The sequence below is a fragment of the Cavia porcellus genome, unplaced genomic scaffold, assembly GCF_034190915.1.
Source record: "Cavia porcellus strain 051 isolate PalLab524CR breed Dunkin Hartley unplaced genomic scaffold, mCavPor4.1 scaffold_1, whole genome shotgun sequence".
NCBI classification, from domain to species: domain Eukaryota; kingdom Metazoa; phylum Chordata; class Mammalia; order Rodentia; family Caviidae; genus Cavia; species Cavia porcellus.
This window is the reverse complement of record NW_026947484.1, coordinates 98,572,236-98,592,250: the sequence shown is the minus strand read 5'-3', so window position 1 is coordinate 98,592,250 and position 20,015 is coordinate 98,572,236. Positions and strand designations below refer to the sequence as shown.

General features: G+C 37.3%; 1 protein-coding gene across 29 annotated transcripts in view; it reads left to right on the top strand.

The window, feature by feature from the left end:
* Elavl2 (ELAV like RNA binding protein 2) overlaps positions 1 to 20,015 on the top strand; it is a 159,109-nt gene that overhangs the window by 118,442 nt on the left and 20,652 nt on the right. For all 29 annotated transcript variants that reach the window (XM_063252057.1, XM_063252049.1, XM_063252036.1 and 26 more), the window contains one exon: positions 406 to 509. In XM_063252057.1, coding sequence (XP_063108127.1) covers positions 406 to 509 — 104 coding nt within the window. The remainder of the gene's footprint in view (positions 1 to 405; positions 510 to 20,015) is intronic.

Below are 20,015 nucleotides of genomic sequence, written 5' to 3'. Positions count from 1 at the left end.
AATGTTTGTCATATTCACATTTTTTGGGTAAGTAAAAAAACTAAAAAGGTCTTATCCCTTAAACCCTCTCAGTAGGTTGACAGAGAATTTGCACCTTGTTCCTGAAGCCTAGTGTGGCCTTGCTGCTGACATATGGTGACCCAGGCAGGCCATGTGTGATAGAGCACTTAGGGATGTATGTTTTCCTAAGCAGCACTGCTTAGAGAGTTCTGATGGATGTTTAAACTTGCAAATGTAGTGGAGAGGAGATTAAAAGAAAGACTGCATGTGCATTTATGGAAGAACTAATGAATTTCTATTGAAAAAATATGCTAGTGTTACTGACAAGACTCTGTCAAAATGAAAGTCTGTCTGTGTCAGTGTTACAGAACTAATGAATGCCTTTTTCTCCTTACCTTTCATTAGGGCAGAGCTTGGGATATGGCTTTGTGAACTACATTGACCCCAAGGATGCAGAGAAAGCTATCAACACACTGAATGGATTGAGACTTCAAACCAAAACAATAAAAGTATGTTCAAAAAGTTTTAAAAACATATTTATAGAACAGAAGTTAAAATTAAGATTTATTTATAGTTTTTCCTTTTTTTTATTTGGCTGAATATAAATACTCCTGTGAAAGATTCAGTGTAATGTTTTTGTATTTGTTGCACAATGGGGGGAAATTATTCATAATTACTATGTGTAGTCTTGTATTAACAAAGGAACAGAGCAGCAGTGTTCTTAAATAAGTACTCTATGAAGCCTTTGAATTAAAGTCTTCTTTCCTTATAGAGAATTATTTGCCGTATTGCTTTAGGGTTCCTTAGACTTCTGAGCACAGGGATTGTGGACCTGTTTTATAAATGGCAAGTTAGCAAATGTGATATTTTGCAAGCTAGTAAAGTCTCTATCGCAGTTTCTTATCTCTGCACTCACAGTGTGAAAGTGACTGTAGCTACTACATAAAAGATTGGATGTCCATTGTGAGTTAATAAAACTGTTTGTGGACACTGAAGTAGGAATTTTGTGTAATATTTGCATTTCACAAAACAAGCTCCATCCCCATTTAAAAATATAAAAAGCATTCCTAGCTAATAGCCCATGCAAAAACAGGTGCAGGCAAAATTTCATAGGCTGTGTTTCAATTCTGTTCTAGCAGATTCAGCTTACAGTACTTCAAGGAGATTAACTTAGAAAACTTATGTGAGATATAGGTCATTTTTCCTGTTGCTTTTTTCTTTTTAAGACATACAGCAAACTTTCTGCTTGTGAAAACTTTCTGCTTTTTTGTATTCTTAAAATGCTTATGCATCTTCTCTCTGGATAAGAAGTTGATTCAGATCACAGCAAAGATTTCTTTTCCTTTATAAAATAGAAGGGATGTTGCCTCTAGCAAATTGTTAAGATCTGTGCCATCATTTTACTCTTGCCCAATGCAGTCATTTGCCAGTTGTTGCACTCTTTCTCAGTGAGTCTGGATGTGGCTTGAAAGATTTTTCAAAGCAGTTGTTCCAGACAACTTCTATCAATTGACTCAAGTTGGAACCTGTTTTCTGCTAGTGATTTAAGAAGCCAGTTTAGAACATCCCCTGAAGTGGTGAGGTAAGTTAGTCAAGGCTGACTGTGGTATCCATCTTGCTTAGAGACTCGACTAGAAGATTTCTGCTCATTTTTTCATGTATCTGCAAGTGCAGTGTCATCTTTGTGTTTAAAAATTACTTCTCTTGGAATTGTCAGTTAAGGTGATTTGTTAGCCTTGGGTAGTTTTGACATCTCATTCCTTATATTTATTGGTCCATAAGAAACATTCCTGTCAGCTGTGATTCATCTGGGGCAAACTGTAGTGGTTCCCGAATGTACTTTGATGTGATGTCCGCGACTGTGGATGTTTTTCAATCAAGAGAATGTCCAGTGAAGAAATTGACCTTTCAGTTCAAAAATGACCTGCTTCTGTGTTGTTAGAATATGAAGAAAAGTTAGATTTTAATTCAGTCTAAGATGATAAAAGATATGTTTATCTTGATCTTTTAATTTCAATTTTTTTTCTTCATTGGCCATCTCTCTGTACTTTCTTTGTTAAGAGATTAATTTTCTTAATAGTACTGCCAAAAAACAGTTAGATGCCTTTAGAAAACACTGTATTATATGTTAGCTGTCGTACCAGACATTTGTAGGACCTTCTCTAATTTTGCTAATTTAAATTAGCAGTAATCCTGGAAATCTCAGCAATGTTTTAGTTCTGATGCGTTGAGGTGGTTAAGAAAAAAATGGAATAGATGGTCAAGATAGCTTATCCCAGGAAGTATACTGCTCTTTATTCTAGAATTAATCAGAGTCTTACTTTGTTCTTAGTGAATCAATTTTTTCTGTGTATCTTGTTTGTACTAAGATTAAAAGTAAAAGGTGGAAATGCAGAGGAAACAACAGATCAGCACTGGAGAAATGTCCACAGCATTCAGGGAGACCATTGATAATAGCTCTTTCCTTACTTTCTATGGTCCAGAAGGCTGAGCTGCTTGGACTGAATCATGGAAGAAAAGGACCGTAATGCTTTGAGGTTTTTGCGCTGTGTAATATCTGCTACTACTTTTCTGATTTTCTGAAGTGCAAGTGGAGGTGATAGATCAGCAGCAGCCTTTTTCCTGCCCCCTATGGTTCTTTCAACATTATCAGATAACCTATCTTCTACTCAGCCTAGATTTCTTTGAGATGCAATTTTCAAACGTGTATGGCACCATTTTTGCCTGCTCTTCCTATGTTTTTATTTTCAATTAGATGGGTTCCCTGTTCTTAAAATACAAGATCCTGAGCCAGGTTTTTCTACCGTTCATTGCTGTCTAAGTTTAAGTCATTGGAATCTAAGTTGAAGTCTTTCCATTTCTTAGGATGCTTAGTCTCCTCTTCCAGTTCATCCTGATATGATGACTGTTAGGCTAATCTTAAAAGACAGCACTTTCCTCTTGTTACTTTTCTTTCAGAATTTTATCAGTTATCGACTGTTTGATCATATCATTTGGCTCAGTTTTGTAGGTCTATGCCTACAAAACCAGTGCTATTGCTGTTTTCCACTGAAGTCTGGTTCTTCATTTGTGAACAGATCTTGTTCCAGCCTCTATGGGTATGTGTTTGTGACTCCTACTTCTTGGGATACCTTTTCCACTCAGTTTAATTGTAATAATTCCATCTTTTGGAGTTCACTTGAAATCCTTCGTTGAGTAACTGGCTTGCTGGTTATTCCAGCTCATATTGAGTTCCCTTTTATTTGAAGTCTGTGTTCTTTACCCATGAGGATTCACAGAGGTTTTGAGGTTGGTGGAACCCAGATATAATTTAGCCTTAAGCACTACTCTCTGGCCCCAAAAATGGAGCTGGTGGTGGTTATACAATGTGTGGTAGTGAAAGACAGAGTTGTGGTGCAACTCCTTTCTTCTGACACCTATGAAAAACTCTTTTTTTTTTTTTTTTTTTTTTTTAATTTAAGAGGAAAAAGAGAAAAACACAAAACAAACCAAAGCGGTGTAAGGGTACACGTAATACAGAACTACAAAAAAAAAAAAAAAAACATAACAGTAAGAAATCACCTGTTAGTAGATTACATATTATCATCTTGAAAATAGTTCCTCAAATCACAGTATCAAAGAATACAAGGTGGACATTCAAACAGGGAGACTGCAAACAGCTGTGTTCAATGATCCAAAAACATTGATATAGTCAGCTATTTAACACCCCTAAACACACTTGCTGTTATATCCGTTAGAGCTCTTTTTCTTTTTTTTTTTTTTCCCCTCTCTTTTTTACAACAAAATTTACACATTTTGGATTTTATTACTCCTTAGTGCTTATTACTTTTTTTGGGGGGGGGGGAAGAATACAGTCAAATATGGCAAAACAAAGCTGTCAGTCAATACCAAGGATAGACATAGCACATGGTGTAGAACAGAGTACAAGTTTATCAACAATGGTTATCAACGTTGTCCCTTGTTTCCTTAAAAAGAATTGTCTATCTCATTAGATATTATAAAGTTGGACAAAACAGTAGAGAACAAGACCAATAAAACTTAGGCATTGTAAACATTACAGGACTTCCAAAGAAGACAATAGTCAAACCAGAATGGGTATCTTAGTGAATCTTATTGTCTTCAAAGTAGTTGCCTATGTCTTCAAACTTGATACTATCATATAGAATGGAACAGAGTCTAATCAGTCAAAACAAGATCGTGGGAGTACTACAGGACTTCAAAACAAGTTAATAGGAAATCAAAAAGAGTTACTATTTATATATCCTAATTTTTTGAATTTTTTCTTTAATTAAGACAAACATAAGAAATGACTAATTAATTTTTTTAAAACAATAAGGGGGAGATTGAGATAAAACAGGACATAGCAATATAACAGTAGAGGTCACAGCATGACTGTTTCAACAACCTAGTACTTCACCACCATATAACCCGACTTAATAGTAGTTACCATAGTGTCTTTTTCCTTGAAATATTTGGATAAAACTTCATATACTCTAGTTTCAAATATTTTCATATCAAGAAGCCCAGAATAAAGCCTTTCTAATTAATGAGTGAAAACTTTATAAGGCTTCAAGGCCACCTAATGGGGAATCATGATTACCACATATTTTTATATATTTGAATCATTACTTACATTAGGGAAACTATTCGGTATTCACACATGCGAGATTGATTTATTTCACTTATGAGTATGGTCTCAAGCTGCGCCCATTTATTGATAAATATCTCAATGTGATCCTTCTTTATAGCTGAATAATACTCCATTGTATAGAAATACCACAACTTTTTTATCCATTCCTCAGTTGATGGACACTTGGGTTGTTTCCAAGATCTGGCGATTACAAATTGTGCTGCTATAAACATAGGTGCACATATATCACTGTGGTATGATGCTTTCAGTTCTTCTGGGAATATGCCTAGAAGTGGAATAGCTGGAATAAATGGGATTTCCAGTCCCAACTTTTTGAGAAATCTCCAGACAGATCTCCACAAAGGCTGTACCAGTCTACACTCCCACCAGCAGTGCAGGAGAGTTCCTTTTTCCCCACAGCCTCTCCAGCATTTGTTGTCGGTTTCTATGAAAAACTCTTACCATGAAACCATGCTTTACTTTAGAAAACTACAGAGTAGTCAATATATACTTTATATACAAATATGCAATCATTTGTGTCTTCCCAACAACCTAAAGTAAGATCAGTAAAATCCCTGTTACTGGAATTATTAAAACAGTGAATCACATGTTGGGGAAGGTGATTTATGTAGTAATAGTTTGTCTTGAGGTTTCCTAATTAGCATTATATCAGTAGGACTCTCTTTGGAACTGTACATTGTAGATGAATCATATTTGATATTTCTGCAGACCAGAGCAGAAGTCCTTCAGGCACTGTGAGACCCTAAAGCAATTATTCTCAAACTTAGTTGCGTCATAATCACGGAGGGAGTGAGTTGGAAATACACATTCGAGGGCCACTTCAGCTCTTAAGGCTCACTTCAAAGTCTCCAGATGAGTCAGGTGTCTGAGTCTAACAGCCTTCCCAGATTGTTTGTGACAAGTCTAAGGCTTCCCACTTAGAACTGCTAACATATACCTTTAGAATTGGTGGGATTTCTGCATACTTGATATTCTATACACAAAGTTGTGTTTTAGTGTTTATTTTGTAAACTTACTCAGTTAACCAAAATAGGTTTCTACTTTTTCTTGGGTGATAGATTAGCATGTGGAGTTTAATGTGATTGACAGTCTTTACTTTTATAAAATGTAGTTTAGAAATTTAAAAAAAATTGCTGTGTTCACTTCATGTAGAATAATACTAGTTGTACTACTATCTTTTCTTAAGGATCACTTTTTTTCTGACTGGGGAAGTGCCCCAACATCTTATCTTGCTAGTGACATCACAGCCAGCCTTTATTGGATGGGAAGTGGCTCTGAGGGTTAAATGTTGTCCACAATGTCCCCAACACTGACATGGAAAAAAAAAAGTTAGGAAGAGTGGTAAAAAATGTATTGTATACAGGTCAGTTACCCAGAGGAACCCCCCCCCCCAAAAAAAAAAAACCAAAAAAACAAAAACCCTTGGCAGTATTAAAAGCTGTCTGGTGGATGAGAGTGTTTCTCATCAGTGGTCCTCTGGCCCCCGTGGGAACCTGCCTTTTGTGGAATGTTCAGGGCATCGCTGGTGGTGTCTGTTCTTATTCTGCATGCTCTTTATTTACTCATTTTGTTTTTAGAGAGCCTTGAATATTGATAATACCTAAGCAGTATGTAAAACATTTATGACTTAAAAACAGTACTTTTGCTTTTTGTTTAGGTTAATGGTGTCAAATTGAAATTGGTGGTTAAAAGTAAAAGCATTGCTTTTACAAAGTAGAAATCATTCATTTCCAGAAGTTCATGTAGTCTTTCCCTACATCAGTACTCTGGATGGGTGATTTTGATAAGCACAGTTGAAATGGATGCCTGACTCCTGCCCTCTCTCCCCTGACTTCTCCCTCTAAAAGAAGCTTTATTTTTCGTGAATATGTAGCTGTTTTGTTGGGAAAATAGAAGCTTTTATCTCAAGGAATACAAGTTTGGGGGTAGCTCAGCAATAGAGCAATTGCTAAGCGCTAGGTTTGATTCTAGTACTGCAAAAAACCAAAAACAAGCAAACAAAATCCTCCAGGATTAGAACTTTACTGCACCTAGAAATCAAGTTCTTCTACCTGTCAAAAGAAAACTGTGGAAGTACTAATAAGGTAAAAAACTGCTTAAATTTGATCTTGATTAATTAGATTAAAAAATCATTCAGATATAGACCAGGCTAAAAATTACCTTGAAATTATTAGTTGCTACACAATAATGTGAAATTCCTTTATTAAAATAATTAAACTGCTATTCAAGCACATAGGAAACATTCTATTACAAAAATTGGAATATTAAAAATTAATAGTTATACCTTGTTCCTTTAAAGTGTTGGGTTTTAAAGCAATCAAAGCTGATAAACCTTCATTATTTTTGTTAAATTTGTACGTTTTTACTGTTATCTGTTCTTTTCACAATTAGTAAAATACCATATAGTTCTGCTTAGCTGGGATCCTTAATTTAGGGTTGTTGTGTTTCTTGATATCTCATTCTCCCAAAGTTACCTTGATAATGTGATTTCACTAGCTGCATGATATATTTTAATCATTTAACTTACCATTTATATTTGTGAAACAAATTATAGGTTAAGCATTGCTCTTCAGACAATTGGAAACGTACAAACCAATGCTCTGAATCTGAAAGTTTTGAGTTTCCATGATATCACAAGTGGAAGATTTCACATTATAAAACTTTGTGCACAAATTCTTAAAAATATTGTTTAAGATTTCATTTATCATTGTAAATTGTTTTATAAAATTTAATTGTATTAGGGAATCATCTACATATTGTATAAGTCAGTTCCCATGGTGGGAGAAGAGAGGTCGTGGAAGTTGGTTTGTACATAAAACTGTTGAGGTTTGCCACCTGGGAAGCACTCTGCTAAAGTACCTGCAGCATGGTTCTGAGAGCTTTGAGACAGTTGGTGTGATGCTGAGAACTGATGTATGTGTGGGACACGGAAATCTGAAAACAGCTGTTGGGGGACTGCCCAGAATTTGCTGAAGTGGGGAGCAGAATGAGAGGTCTATGTGGAAATGAGCTTGAGTATGGGAAGGTAGGGTAGAGGGTTGAGTGTGCCGTGCACAGGAGACCTGCTTTTATTCTTTAAGTGTGTGGATTTTCCAGAGCTTTGGGGAGAGCAGTGACAGGATTGGGCTTGAATATTCATCAGGAAAGGAGAATTTGCTTTGTATTTATACTGCACATCTCTCTTAGCATTTCAGTCCATTGTGGTGCTTTTCTGGCTTGTGGAGTTTATTTTCTGTGAGGGTACAAAGTGTTGAAATTGTACACTTCATTTCAGAACTTGTTTTTAGATTACTATTTACCTTTACATTGAGTAGATTTGGGAAATTTAGAATTACTAGTTTGAAGGACAGCTTTAAAATTTACTAAGCATTTAGATATTAGAGAAATGTTAGCGTAATAAATATTCTTTTCTGGTTTGGTTGGTTTTCTCTGTAGGGAAGAAAGAGGGAAGGAAAAGAGAAATGAAAAACTATGTACTAGATGTGTTGTCAAGGATGGGCACATTGAATAAAATGGTTTCTTTGTCTTTTAAAAAATACAGAGGCTAGGTACGTATTTTCCTAACTTCATTTTAACCCATGGTTTGCAGTATCCTAGAACCGTGTTTTTGCATCTTAACTGTTAAGGGGCAGTGAAAAATACAGTGACTGTTTAAATTTTCAAAACTTATTACAGTAAAAGATACACTGCCATCAGCACCCTTCAGGGTAACTCCCTCTCATCGGATGTCTTTATCCCATTATTCTTAACACTTTCTGAAGCAGCTCTGGAAATCCTCTGCTGTATCTTTGTGAAGTGTGATGAACAGTAATAATACTATGAAGGAGCTTCTCCAGAGTGCCATCCAGCAAAAGGCAGGCTTGTGAAAACACTGCAGGGTGCCCCATCCACTTTATTCACTGACTGGTGCTACCTAACCTCTGGCTCCTCCCAAAGGCAAAATGACCAGCATATGTGAAGGTTTGAATTGAGGACATGGACGCAGCCACCTCAGAAGAATTAAAAGCTTGCCTTAAAGAGGACTTGCAGAGCCCTGGCTGCACGGAGGGGACGGACAGGGTCAGGTGGTTTTCCTGCACCTCACCAGCCTCTTTTCCCCACCCACAGCTGAGCCTCCTGAAGCTCCCACCTCTGCAGCTCCTGCAGCAAGTCCCCAGGGGTCTTGCCTCTGGGTGAGCATGACCAGGCCTGAGCAAGCACTGGTGCCCACCCTCGGAGCTGGAGAGAGCTCATGGTCACCTGAGCAGGTCCTGTCCTTGAACTCAGAGAGCTGGGGCTGCCGAGGTGACCTGACCCCCAATGCCATCATCCACTCCAGCAGTGAGGGCTGGGACAGCTGCCAAAGGCCTGTCACCGGCCCCGGAAGTCTGACCCTCTGCGGATATATGTACAACAGTATTCTGTCCTTCCGGCTCCTGACAATCTGGTCGGGCAGCATCCGCTGGATCTGCAGTGAGCCGCCCTCACCAGGCCTTTGTGGTGGCTCCCGCCTGCTGTTGAAGGAAGCCACCTGCAGGAGGCCACTAGTGACCAAGCCTACCCGCAGAGGACATCATGGGCTGGCTGCTGTCCCACGCGGGCCCCAGGAGAGGGCGGACAATCAGTGCATCAAGGACCTTGTGGAGCTGTGCCTAGGAGAGATCCGCAGGACAGCGTTGGCCCTGGAGGACCGCTGGGTGCCAGGGGCCCAGTGCAGGGGAGGAGGGCAGGGGTTCAGCTGTGGAAGGACAGGCAGAGGCCTTCCCTGTGTGTCCTCACCCCTGGCTGCTTCCACATAGACCACGCCTGGGGGTTAGAACCCCACTGCCCCACTGGGTGCGCTGTCTACTGCATTTCAGCCCTGCTGGGAGCTCTGAGGCAGGGAGCCCTTGGCCCCAAAGGTGAAAGCATCTTAAATTCTCACTTCCAAAAGTTTTTTAATGCATTGTTTTTACTTACTCGTTTGTTCTGTTGGACGCTGCTGGCACCAGCAGTCTCTTCTACCTTTTTAACAGCTTGCCTCTCCAGGCCTGTCAAAAAAAAAAAGCACTGCCACTAGTGCTAATCAGAAAGTGGCAAAGTGACGGGATAAATATTATAAGGTGGGGGTATTTTGTGGGGGAATTAACATATCTATTATTGTAATTTTTAAAAAATCACATCATTCTTTGCATATTCATACATTTAGTATGAAACATTTAGTATGAATTTATCAGAAGCTCTGCAGAAACTTTATATTGAATCTAATTTGCACAGTGCTTATTTGATATATGAGAAATAATAGATGACTTTCTGGTCAGTGTATTTATGTAATGCCCTTTATGTGTGCCATAGAACTGTTCATTATCAACTTTGATTTTTTTGTTTCTGTGTACAAATCTCAGACCAAGTGTGGTGTAGATCTGGTCTGGTGGCCAGTAGGGTCCAGACGTGTTTGTTCTTGTTTTGGGCTTGTATTCTTTCTGCTACTTTCAGCAGCACGAGTGTTAAGATGGTAGATGGTGGTGTTACTAAGATGTGCTCTATGGGAGTGTCACACCAGCACTGAGCCATAAAATCCTGGCTGGGTTTCTGGAACCAGTGTGGAGAGTGTTAGGTTTTATAAATATCTCCATGAAAGTTAAAGTAATTTCTCCTTTGTGTTTAGTCGTGCAGGTAAGGGGAAGACCATGGATTGCAATACTTGTACAGGTGTAAAATTGACTGCTTTTATTTGGGGGGAGGGAATGTCTTGAAACTTAATCTTTTATAATTTACCACGATTTTGACACATTTAACCATGGACTTTATAGAAAACTTAAAGATAGGAAACTATTTGCAAAGCTCGAATGTAAGGTGTAAAATTAAATTTTTAATAAAGAGGATGAAGAGGAGACTCAGGGACACTGTGTTTGTGAGTCTTGCTAGAAGACACTAACAGGAGTAGAGCTGTGTGTTCAAAACCATTTGGGTTTGGATTCTAAGCTAGGAATGAGACAGGGTAAACAATCGGATGCAAATGGCCAGAAAATTTTTTTTGCCTAAACTGTACCCTTTCTCCATCTATCATGCCTGTTCTATAAGTGTGTGCCCACAGAAACATTTTTGTAAGGTATTGCTAGCATTTGTTTGCTTGACTTTTCTGCTGCTGTCTAAGGAATGTTGGGGTAGAGTTTTTGTTTCATTTATGACCCAGAAAGTTGGTATTTGGGTAATGTTTATTCTCTTTTATCATAGCTAGCTTGGGAGAGGTAAGATGCATGCTGCTTATAGGTAAGCAGAGAGGGCAATATTTGGGAACAAGGCAGGAAATCTAGAACTGGCCTGTCTCTTCCTTGCCTTCTGTGAGGGGCTGCTTGGAATGTGTCCAGGGCTTAGAGTTCTGAATTTGTCTTCCATTCCTGCTTTCTGTATAGCTTTCTCATATATTAGATGTTTGAGGTAATACACACTTACTTTGAAAGTGTTTTGCTTGTTACTCTTGACAGTTTGGAGGCAGGAGATACTCGTGTTGACAGCAGCGTTGGCTACTGCTGCTGCTGCTGCTGCTGCTGCAGCTTCCAGTTTTTGAGACAGGGTTTCACTATGCAGATCAGACTGGCCTTGAACTCACTTTGTAGCACAGGCTGGCATTGAATTCGCATCAATTTTCATGCCTCAACTTCATGAGTGTTGGGATTACTGGCTTGTGGCGCTACCCCCAACTGGTTTATTATTTATTGAAGGCAGAGATCAGAAATATTCATTTGTTCTGAGTCTTGTGTGTCTGTGTTAAAGTTGTAGTTTAGAAATATAGTTGGGGCAGAATTAATAAAAAGGTAACAGTAACAATAAAGAAAACAGTGTCAGAATGTTCACTTTTTATTTAATTTCATTGAGTGTTTTAACATTTTGTGTTAGGAAGAAGTGGATTTTGGAAAAAAAAATTTGGTTTTACTAGTTTGCTTTTTTTTTTAAGTTGTTAGGGCAAGGAAAGCTACTTCCCCCAAAAGGAATGAGATGTCTGATCCTTCCAATTCAGGTTTCTAGAAATGGTCCTCAGCTGAGCCACAGGAAGAAAAAACATTCTCATCGTCCTGAAGACTGATAATATAGAAAAAGTGTTAGTTCCTTCTGCCTGCTTTATTTAGCTAGACGACCCCGTTCACATTCATAGAAAGATTTCTAGAAAGATTTGAGAGTGGCTTCAATTTTATAGACTCAGACATAGCAACTTTTTTATAGAGGGCTGCTCAGGGTGATGGACTCTCCAGTCCAGTCAAGTTATATCCAAGCAATCTGAATTCTTGGAAATAAGTTAGATGGGTATTGTGACCATTGTTCTATTTCTGCATTTTTGCATTTGTTGGTCATTTATAGTCCTCTAAAATGCTTTAAAGCAACAGGAATTTGATTCAGAAACACAAGATGGCAAGGACTTTTTTTTTTAGTTCTCCCAGAAGCCTTAACAAGCTCCAGAATTTGAAGATTTACCTATTTTACATCTCCTTACATAATAGACTCCCAGAACTTTTGTGTTCATCAGAATTATTAGGTGCAGTGGCTGATAATGCATACGTCTAGGTCCCAACCAAGACTTAACAAAACTGTTCAGCTGCAGAGTGAAGCTAGCTGAGTTATATTATAATAGCTACCACACCTAATTCTAAAGCAGGTGGCAGTGTGACTTGAGAACTATACTTTTTAGTGTACCTTATGATACACACTTGGTGAAACTGGTGCTAGATTCAAAACAAACTAATATGTAAATAACAAAATTTTCATTGGCGGGTTGTAACAAAACGTCTTGAATGATTAAGATTAATTAATGTGCTTTTATTGGTTATAATTCTTGATTTACCTAAAAACTAATACATGTTTTTCCTGTCTCACAGCTTGCTAATTTTCAGAGCATTTGTAGGTCAGTAAATACAATTACATAAACATAATTTGTTTGTAAATTATTTGGGGGAATTTCAATATGATTTTTCAGGGCCCATACGTTTCAAAAAGTTGTTTTGGCTGGGGATATAGCTCAATGGCACAGCACCTGCCTGGTAAGTGCAAGGTCATGAGTTCAGTCTCAGATAACTAAAATAAAATAGGTGTTTCATAGTGTAGAGATTGAGTAATGAGTTATATGGTCAACATGGCTGTGATTCTTTACATAAAAATGTTGTTTCACTTATAGATTCCATACTGCACCTAATTCTCACCCTAGGTTTGTATTTGGATAATTGAGCTTTCGAGCCAAGGCATGAATAAATGGGATTTGCTGTATCACTGTAAGAACCCACAGCATGCTATAACTATTTTTTAAGAAAACATTTGCTATGTTTAGCCTTAATTTAGAAACTTTTTGACCTGTACACTAATTTTGCAACATGAAAACAGTGCAAACCCTTGCCAACAGGCTTAGAATGTTTCGTCGTCCTCAGATTTGCAAAGTTGGTAATAAGAAACTATCACAAGCAAGGATTTGGTGGTTTGTTTTGTTTTTAATGTTCTCCATTAAGTGATGTCTTAGGGGAGAATTGTGAAATAAGCATCGTCTGCAGGCCAATAAAGTCAAGTGGATTGTGAAGGTGATGGGTAAAAACGCCCCCTCTCACCTTGTGTTCTTTGACTATTAAAGCACATTGATCTGCCCAGTGGTAAAGGGGTTCCTATTTGGAGGTTTAATTACAAACAATGAGTGTTATTGATGCTATCAGTTAGACCCAGGGAAAGGGCCTGGTGCCAGATCACTATGTAATTAAATACTACCTCAGTACAGATTCCTGAGGTAAAGGGAGGCATTCTGCAGATCTGAGGCAGGAGATCACTTTATCTCAAAACAGAGAGAGAAGTGATTGTCTCCTTCCTCCTTGTCTTACTTTAGATTTCTACGGGAGTTCCATAAATGGCAATGATATGGTTTCTTTTTTGTGTATGGTAAAGATCATGGTGTTTTTCTTGAAAACTCTCTGTAAAACTTTGCTGTCACACAAAGGATTGTAGGAATACAGTGATTTTTTTGTTTTGTTTTTTGCTAAAGCTGTTTGAAGGGCTGTACAGCTCAGGTGTCTAATAGATATCTGGAGAATGAAGGATTGTGTTTGAATGAAACTATTAGTCTTGCAAATCGCCTCATTTAAAAATAAAGTTTTCCCTGTGGTTATTCTCTAATGTCTAATCATGCTGAGAGAGAAATATCTTGGTAGATTTAAATTCATAAAACGCTCAATAGTGTTTCAGAGGTTATCCCCTTATGTATTGAATACATTTTTTATAGTTGTATAATTTACATCAGGTCTATAAAATATGTGTAGGTAGAACTTTCTTTGGCACTGTGGAGACTTCCAGTGTTTCTCTTATCTCCTCTGCCTCCTTTTCTCTTTACCATGTATGTAGATAGATCTGTGCATTACTCATGTTTCCTTTTTACTCCATTTGAAGCCTAAATACCGTAAGACATACAGAATGTTAACTATTCCCCTCTTGCAAGACTGGGATACATTTCCTGTTGAGCTTGCTAAAGACAGGCCACCCTTGAAGTGAATTGGTTTCCTTTTATGTATGTGGGTATATGTGTGCATATACACATGTATTATATCCCTACCAACTGAGGCAAACCATGCCCCAAACATGGAAGTCTTGGATATTGAATGATTGACTTGTAATATAGATATGAGCTGCAGATTTTAAATTTGAAATACTTTTGAAAGGAGATTTTTATGGCAATAAACAGATCCTTTGTGTAAAAGAGGAACATTTTGTGTTAAGAATTTTTAGATGCATGGGCATAAGTTTTTAAGGTTTAAAAGTGATTTCATGTTCAAATATCCTATATCTTGGTTGCTTTATTATGTGGAACCATAGCAAGACTGATAGTTTCCAACTTTTAGGGAAGATCGCTAGCTTTAAAAGTTATTCTTGTCCATCATATATGTATTATTGTTCTCTCCTTCCCACCCCTCTCTCCCTGCAAAGAACAAGGATGAACAAATACAAAATTAAAAGAAAGAAAAAGATATTTCAGGCAGGTTGCAGGCTGTTTTTGTTTCAAGCATGTAATTATGGCTGTGCAGTCTTGGACAGGGAATATCTGTGAGTCATTAAGTAAAAGCTTAATTATGCAAGTATTTCAGTGCCTACTGTGTAGTAGTCAGCTTTGGTAAATGTGGGCATACTGCTAGGATAAGACAAGAGGTAGTCTTGTCCTTGATGTTATTGAGCAGGAAGGGAGACAGCACCTTATGTGACTGTTAAAGTAAGATAGGTGCATGCAAAGTACAATAGAATGGATGTGTCACTGGCTGTCTGGAGCTCCTGTGATGGTTTCAGAGTTGATGATAGGGTTTTATAAAACAAGCAAAGAGAGGTATTATGCATTATGTTTCATCCAAATGCATAGACACCTTTATGTGATATACCTTTTGGAAGAAAATTAAATCTGAAAACTATACATCATAAAGTAATAACCTTCTACAAAAGTTATCAGTAAGAAAATTTGATTAAAGCTAAGACCTACCCCCTTGCCTTACATTGATCCCCTGTAGTGAAGACCTACTTTATTAAGAAGTTGTATGGATAGTTTTGCATAGGTGTAATTCATTTCCTCATAGAAAGTACTTGTCTTATTCTGTAAAGATCTGTGGTGACCTCTGGAATCATTTTAGCTATTTATAAATGGGACCAAGATGAAGTTTCCCTGTGAAGTATTTATTGTATACACAGAAATACGAGTATTATGTTTTCAGTGTATATGTAAGTAGATCAGAGGAGGTGGGGTGTCTGAACTAATGTGGTGAAGCAGTTTTTCTTCTCATTGCAGAACAAGAGGAAACTTAGTGTAAATGGTATTTCAGTGAGCTTTTGACTGCTACACTGATTTGACCATTTTTCTCACATAGGTTATGATGAGCAAACTGTTAAGATGTTGTTTTTTCTTACATTTCTGGGGGGCCAGTGGCATAAGCGCCTGTCTGGCAAACGTGAGGTCGTGAGGTTGATCCCCAGTACCCTCCCCCACAAAAATATTAGATCTTACATTTCTGTCAGATGATCTTTAGATTTGGACTGTCATTCCTCTTAGATGTTCTTCTGATATCTAAGGATCTGTAATCTGCCCCAACTCACAATTTCAGTGTTTTAGGTGTCCTACAGGGATTTCTACTCTGCAAGTTTGAATTTTTTCTTTTAACATGCAGGTTTTAATTCCTACCTATACACCCCTGCATGTACTCTGTCTTTATGAAGTTTTACTTGGCCATAAAACCAATGATTTTTCATTACACATTACTTTTCTCTCCTATTTAGTGGTGTAATGTCTGAGAGAAAAGGGATCCATGTCTCCAGAGTACCTTACAAAATGTTTACATTTTTATTTGTAGCAAAGACATGAAGTATTTTCCATATACTGCTTAACTTGCTGTATGTGCACATCGGAGACTTGCTGTATGTGCACAAAGATGAAAAATCAAAATTTAAGTACAATTAAAAGTGAAACTTTCTGGAGATTTTTGTTTTGTTTTGTTTTAAAGCATTTTTGACTTTGGATAGATGGTTCAAAATTGTGCCACTACCTGGTAGACATCACTATACACTGAAGATAGGGTCAAGTGAAGAATATACAGAGAATGTATCTACCTTTTCTTTCTACAAAACATGAAGACTTAATAAAAGTTATTCCATTGTCTGAGATTTTTCTACATGTTTTTTAACCATTTTTTTTGTCTATTATGTTTGTGTCTTTCTTCCATGTATTTCAGTCTTCCTCTCAGACATTAGATGAACTAGCAGGTGAAGGCCATAGGACAGTAGTGGTGAACCTCCAGCACACGTGTTACTTGTTTCTCTTCTAAGACAAAAAATGTTAATGTATGAGTTTGTTTTTATACTGAAACCTTAGCATTCAGGTTGAGTTGCAGTGTCGACATTTTGTTATGAATGGCTTTGGGTTGCAGTGTGGGCACTCATCTCAAGGACTTGACATCACTGCCCGAGGATGTTCAGTCTGCCAAAATTGGCTTGATGAGAACCTTTCTCCTTTCCCACAGATTGCCAGCCAGTACTTGTTGACTTATATTTAAACAGCTCTAGTTTACTTATACTAACCAGTGTGCAGTGTTTGATGATCTCAGCATTTATTCTATTGACAATACCTTAGACATGTTAGATATTCAGATATGACACAGATTATATCTTAAGTAATTTCTGGAAATAACATTGCAGCAATGATCTTCAGAGTATGACTTCTGTTGGAGATGTGCTCTGTTCAGGTTTCAGGATCCCAGAAGAACACTTCAGAAGCCTTTACTGGAAAATGGCTCTCTAAGAATAGGATGAGTACATCTATTTTTCTATAAAAAAGTGTAGCCTGTATTGTTTCCAAGGAAGCATAAAAGAAGCCAAGTTGTTTGGGCAGATATCACAATTTCTAATCATCTTGACCGAGAGGTACTTCAGAAATAACTCTCACACAAGGTCACAGAATATATCCACTTGCCAGGTGTTGGAGTACCTATATGGTGGGTGAGACTACAATATAGGCATACATTTAAGAATTAGTTTCTAGCATCTAAAAGCTTAAAACCTAATACTGTTCTTTAAATCTCTCCATTGTATATTTAGTGGAAGTGTCTAAAGGAAAAATTACATATTATTACCTGCCAGAGTAGTCACCCCAGCATTATTTTTGTATATTGAAAAATCATACTGAATCATTAGGTAGCTGATTATGTGACTTGTAACCCATCCTGCATGCAGAAACACACACTTCTATTCAGGAAATGTTATTCCATCAAGTCCATTTTTTTCTGCCCCCAAAAGTGTTCTTTCATTCTCATTTTCTCTCCCTCTCCCTCTTCCTCCCCCTTCCCCTCTCTCTTTACTGGGTTTAGGCTCCCACAGATTTATACAAGAGCTGGGAGTATTACATATCGTAGTTTGACTGAAGAAATTGTTAGGTTTTTCTCTTAGCTCACTTAAAGATGCTGCATGTTGACACTGACTGACATAAGACAGACCCTGTCCTTACTCCTGAACCAAGCTTTTCCACAAACTCACCTGCTGTCATCTTATGAAATGTCCAAGTGTTAAAGAACTGATTTCATAATAATTGGACTTGGGAGATAACCTTGTTTCTGTAATCTTTGAACTGTTTCTCTGTTACAGTGTATCCATAGTTCTTATGCTAAGTCTTTATCTCTGTTTACTTATTTGACTTCAAACAAAATAGTATGTGAGTTTTTCTTTAAGTTGGGGTGATACTAATGTACAATTCTTTATATGCAGAAATACCTAGGAATTTGAAAGATACTTGTATTCTTCCCAAGTTGCATTTAAAGAATATATTTACTGTGGCCTCCCTGTTTATCTTCGCCAAAATGAGACATCCTAGTTAAGCCAGTTGCCTGTTATTGTCAAGGACAAACAACAGTGTAAGGGCAGAGATGGTCTACCAGCTGTCATACTTTCATAAAAATAAACAGGTCTTTCAGGACACGCTATTATGATTCTCATTTAACTGATACACATGGATGAAATGATTGGGTAGCACTTAATAAAGTCTGCTCAGTGTAGTTTTATAAAGGCTAAGTTTAAGACATACAAAATTAAATCTCATTTGTCATATCTGCGTGTTTTAATTATTGCTTAATATAAATCTTAAACCAGTATACTTTTGTTTTTCTGTGGTTATTCAGTAATTTTAGTGTTTAAATGTCATTTAATCAGTTGTTATGACATTACTTACATTACCTTCATCTTTAAGTTGAAGCTAAGATCATTTTAAATAGTCTTAGTGATGTTGCACTAAAACTTGAAAATTATGTGAGTTTGAGAAATCTCTCTGATGTAGATAACCAATTGCTAACCTCTACTTTTTTTATTGTAAAGATGATAAAACAGAATAAAACCAGTCAAAACCAGTGTAACAGATACAAGACTTCAAAACATTACAGTATCAACAATAGTTACCTTTTGATGTCTTTGAAATAGTTATACATAACTTTGGATATAGTAAAATATAGTAAAAATCAAACAACAGAAACAGAAGAGAAACACTAAAAACAAAACAATGAATGCAATAAAGGATTACAAGCCAATAGTAAATCCAAAATTGCTACCATAGTATGTCTTTCTATCTTTGAAATAGCTGTTCCTGCCATCAGAGTTAACATAATCAAAACAAAAGCAAATAAAACCCAACCCAACAAAACAATGGGCACAATATAGAATTTCAAAACAAGACCATAGGGAATCAATAATGGCTGCAACCCTCAGAAGGAGGTTCCCCGCTAGCTAACACACTGTACACCCCTATCTTCTGAACCTATGATCAGACCATTGGCCCTGGATGTCCCCCTCACGTTTAAAAGGCATGTAACTTCTTTTGTTAAAGCAGAAGCACTTAATATCAAAGATTCTAACTATTTTAGGTATATTTTAATTGATGTAAACCACTAGCGGCAAGATTTTTAGTTTTTCTCTCTGTTGCTTGCCATCCTCCCAATACTGGATTTTTTCTCAAACATCTCTTCAGTAACATCACACATTCCTGTTAGAAATACACTTACTGTATCATTTTGATATACTTCATATTTCCTTATTTATATATAAGAAAATGTTTTATTTAGCGATGCTAAATTTTGTACCTGCTTGCACTATCTCTTCTGGCGTCTCCTTGGAAATATCTGCTTCTCTCTCAATAACTCCATTTTATTGTTCTCGCTGATTTTACAGGCAGTGTTTCAGTGACTGGGGTAATGGATGTGTTGATCAACATTCCTGAGTCCTGCACCCAGCTCTTAGTGCCTTTTTGGGCCTGTGTATTTCTGTTTCTTAAATATGTATACAAAGATTGAATGTTTTTTCCCTTTTTACCCATTGGTAGTACCTGGGGTTGTCAGGACTTTGTGTATGCTGGCAAGTGCTGTGCCACTGAGCCGCATCCACAGTCCTTTTTTAACACAGTTTAACACAAGGTCTCAATAAGTTCCCCAAGCTGGCCTCTAGCTTATTACCCCGCTTCCTCAGCCTTCAGAGGATTTGTGATTACAGGTGTTCATCACCATACCTAGAGAATCCTATTGAAGATTGTGTTTACTCTAGGAACTTAGTCCTCAGTTTAATAGGTGAAACTTCATATTTAAAACATTTAATAGAATTTTCAGTTTATTTTGAGCACAGAGTGCAGTCATCTATAATTTTTGGTAATATATACCATGATGGTGGCTTCTTTTTGTTTTTTATTGATTGATTGATTTTTGAGACAGAATTTCACTGATTTCACTGTGTGTATAGTTCAGGATGGCCTTGAGCTCACTGTGTAGCTCATGTTGGCCTCACAGTGATCCTTCTGTGTCACCCTCCTGAGTACTGGAATTATAGGTGTGTGCCACCACACTTGGTCAGTGGCTTTTCTTCTAAACAAGAGTTCAAA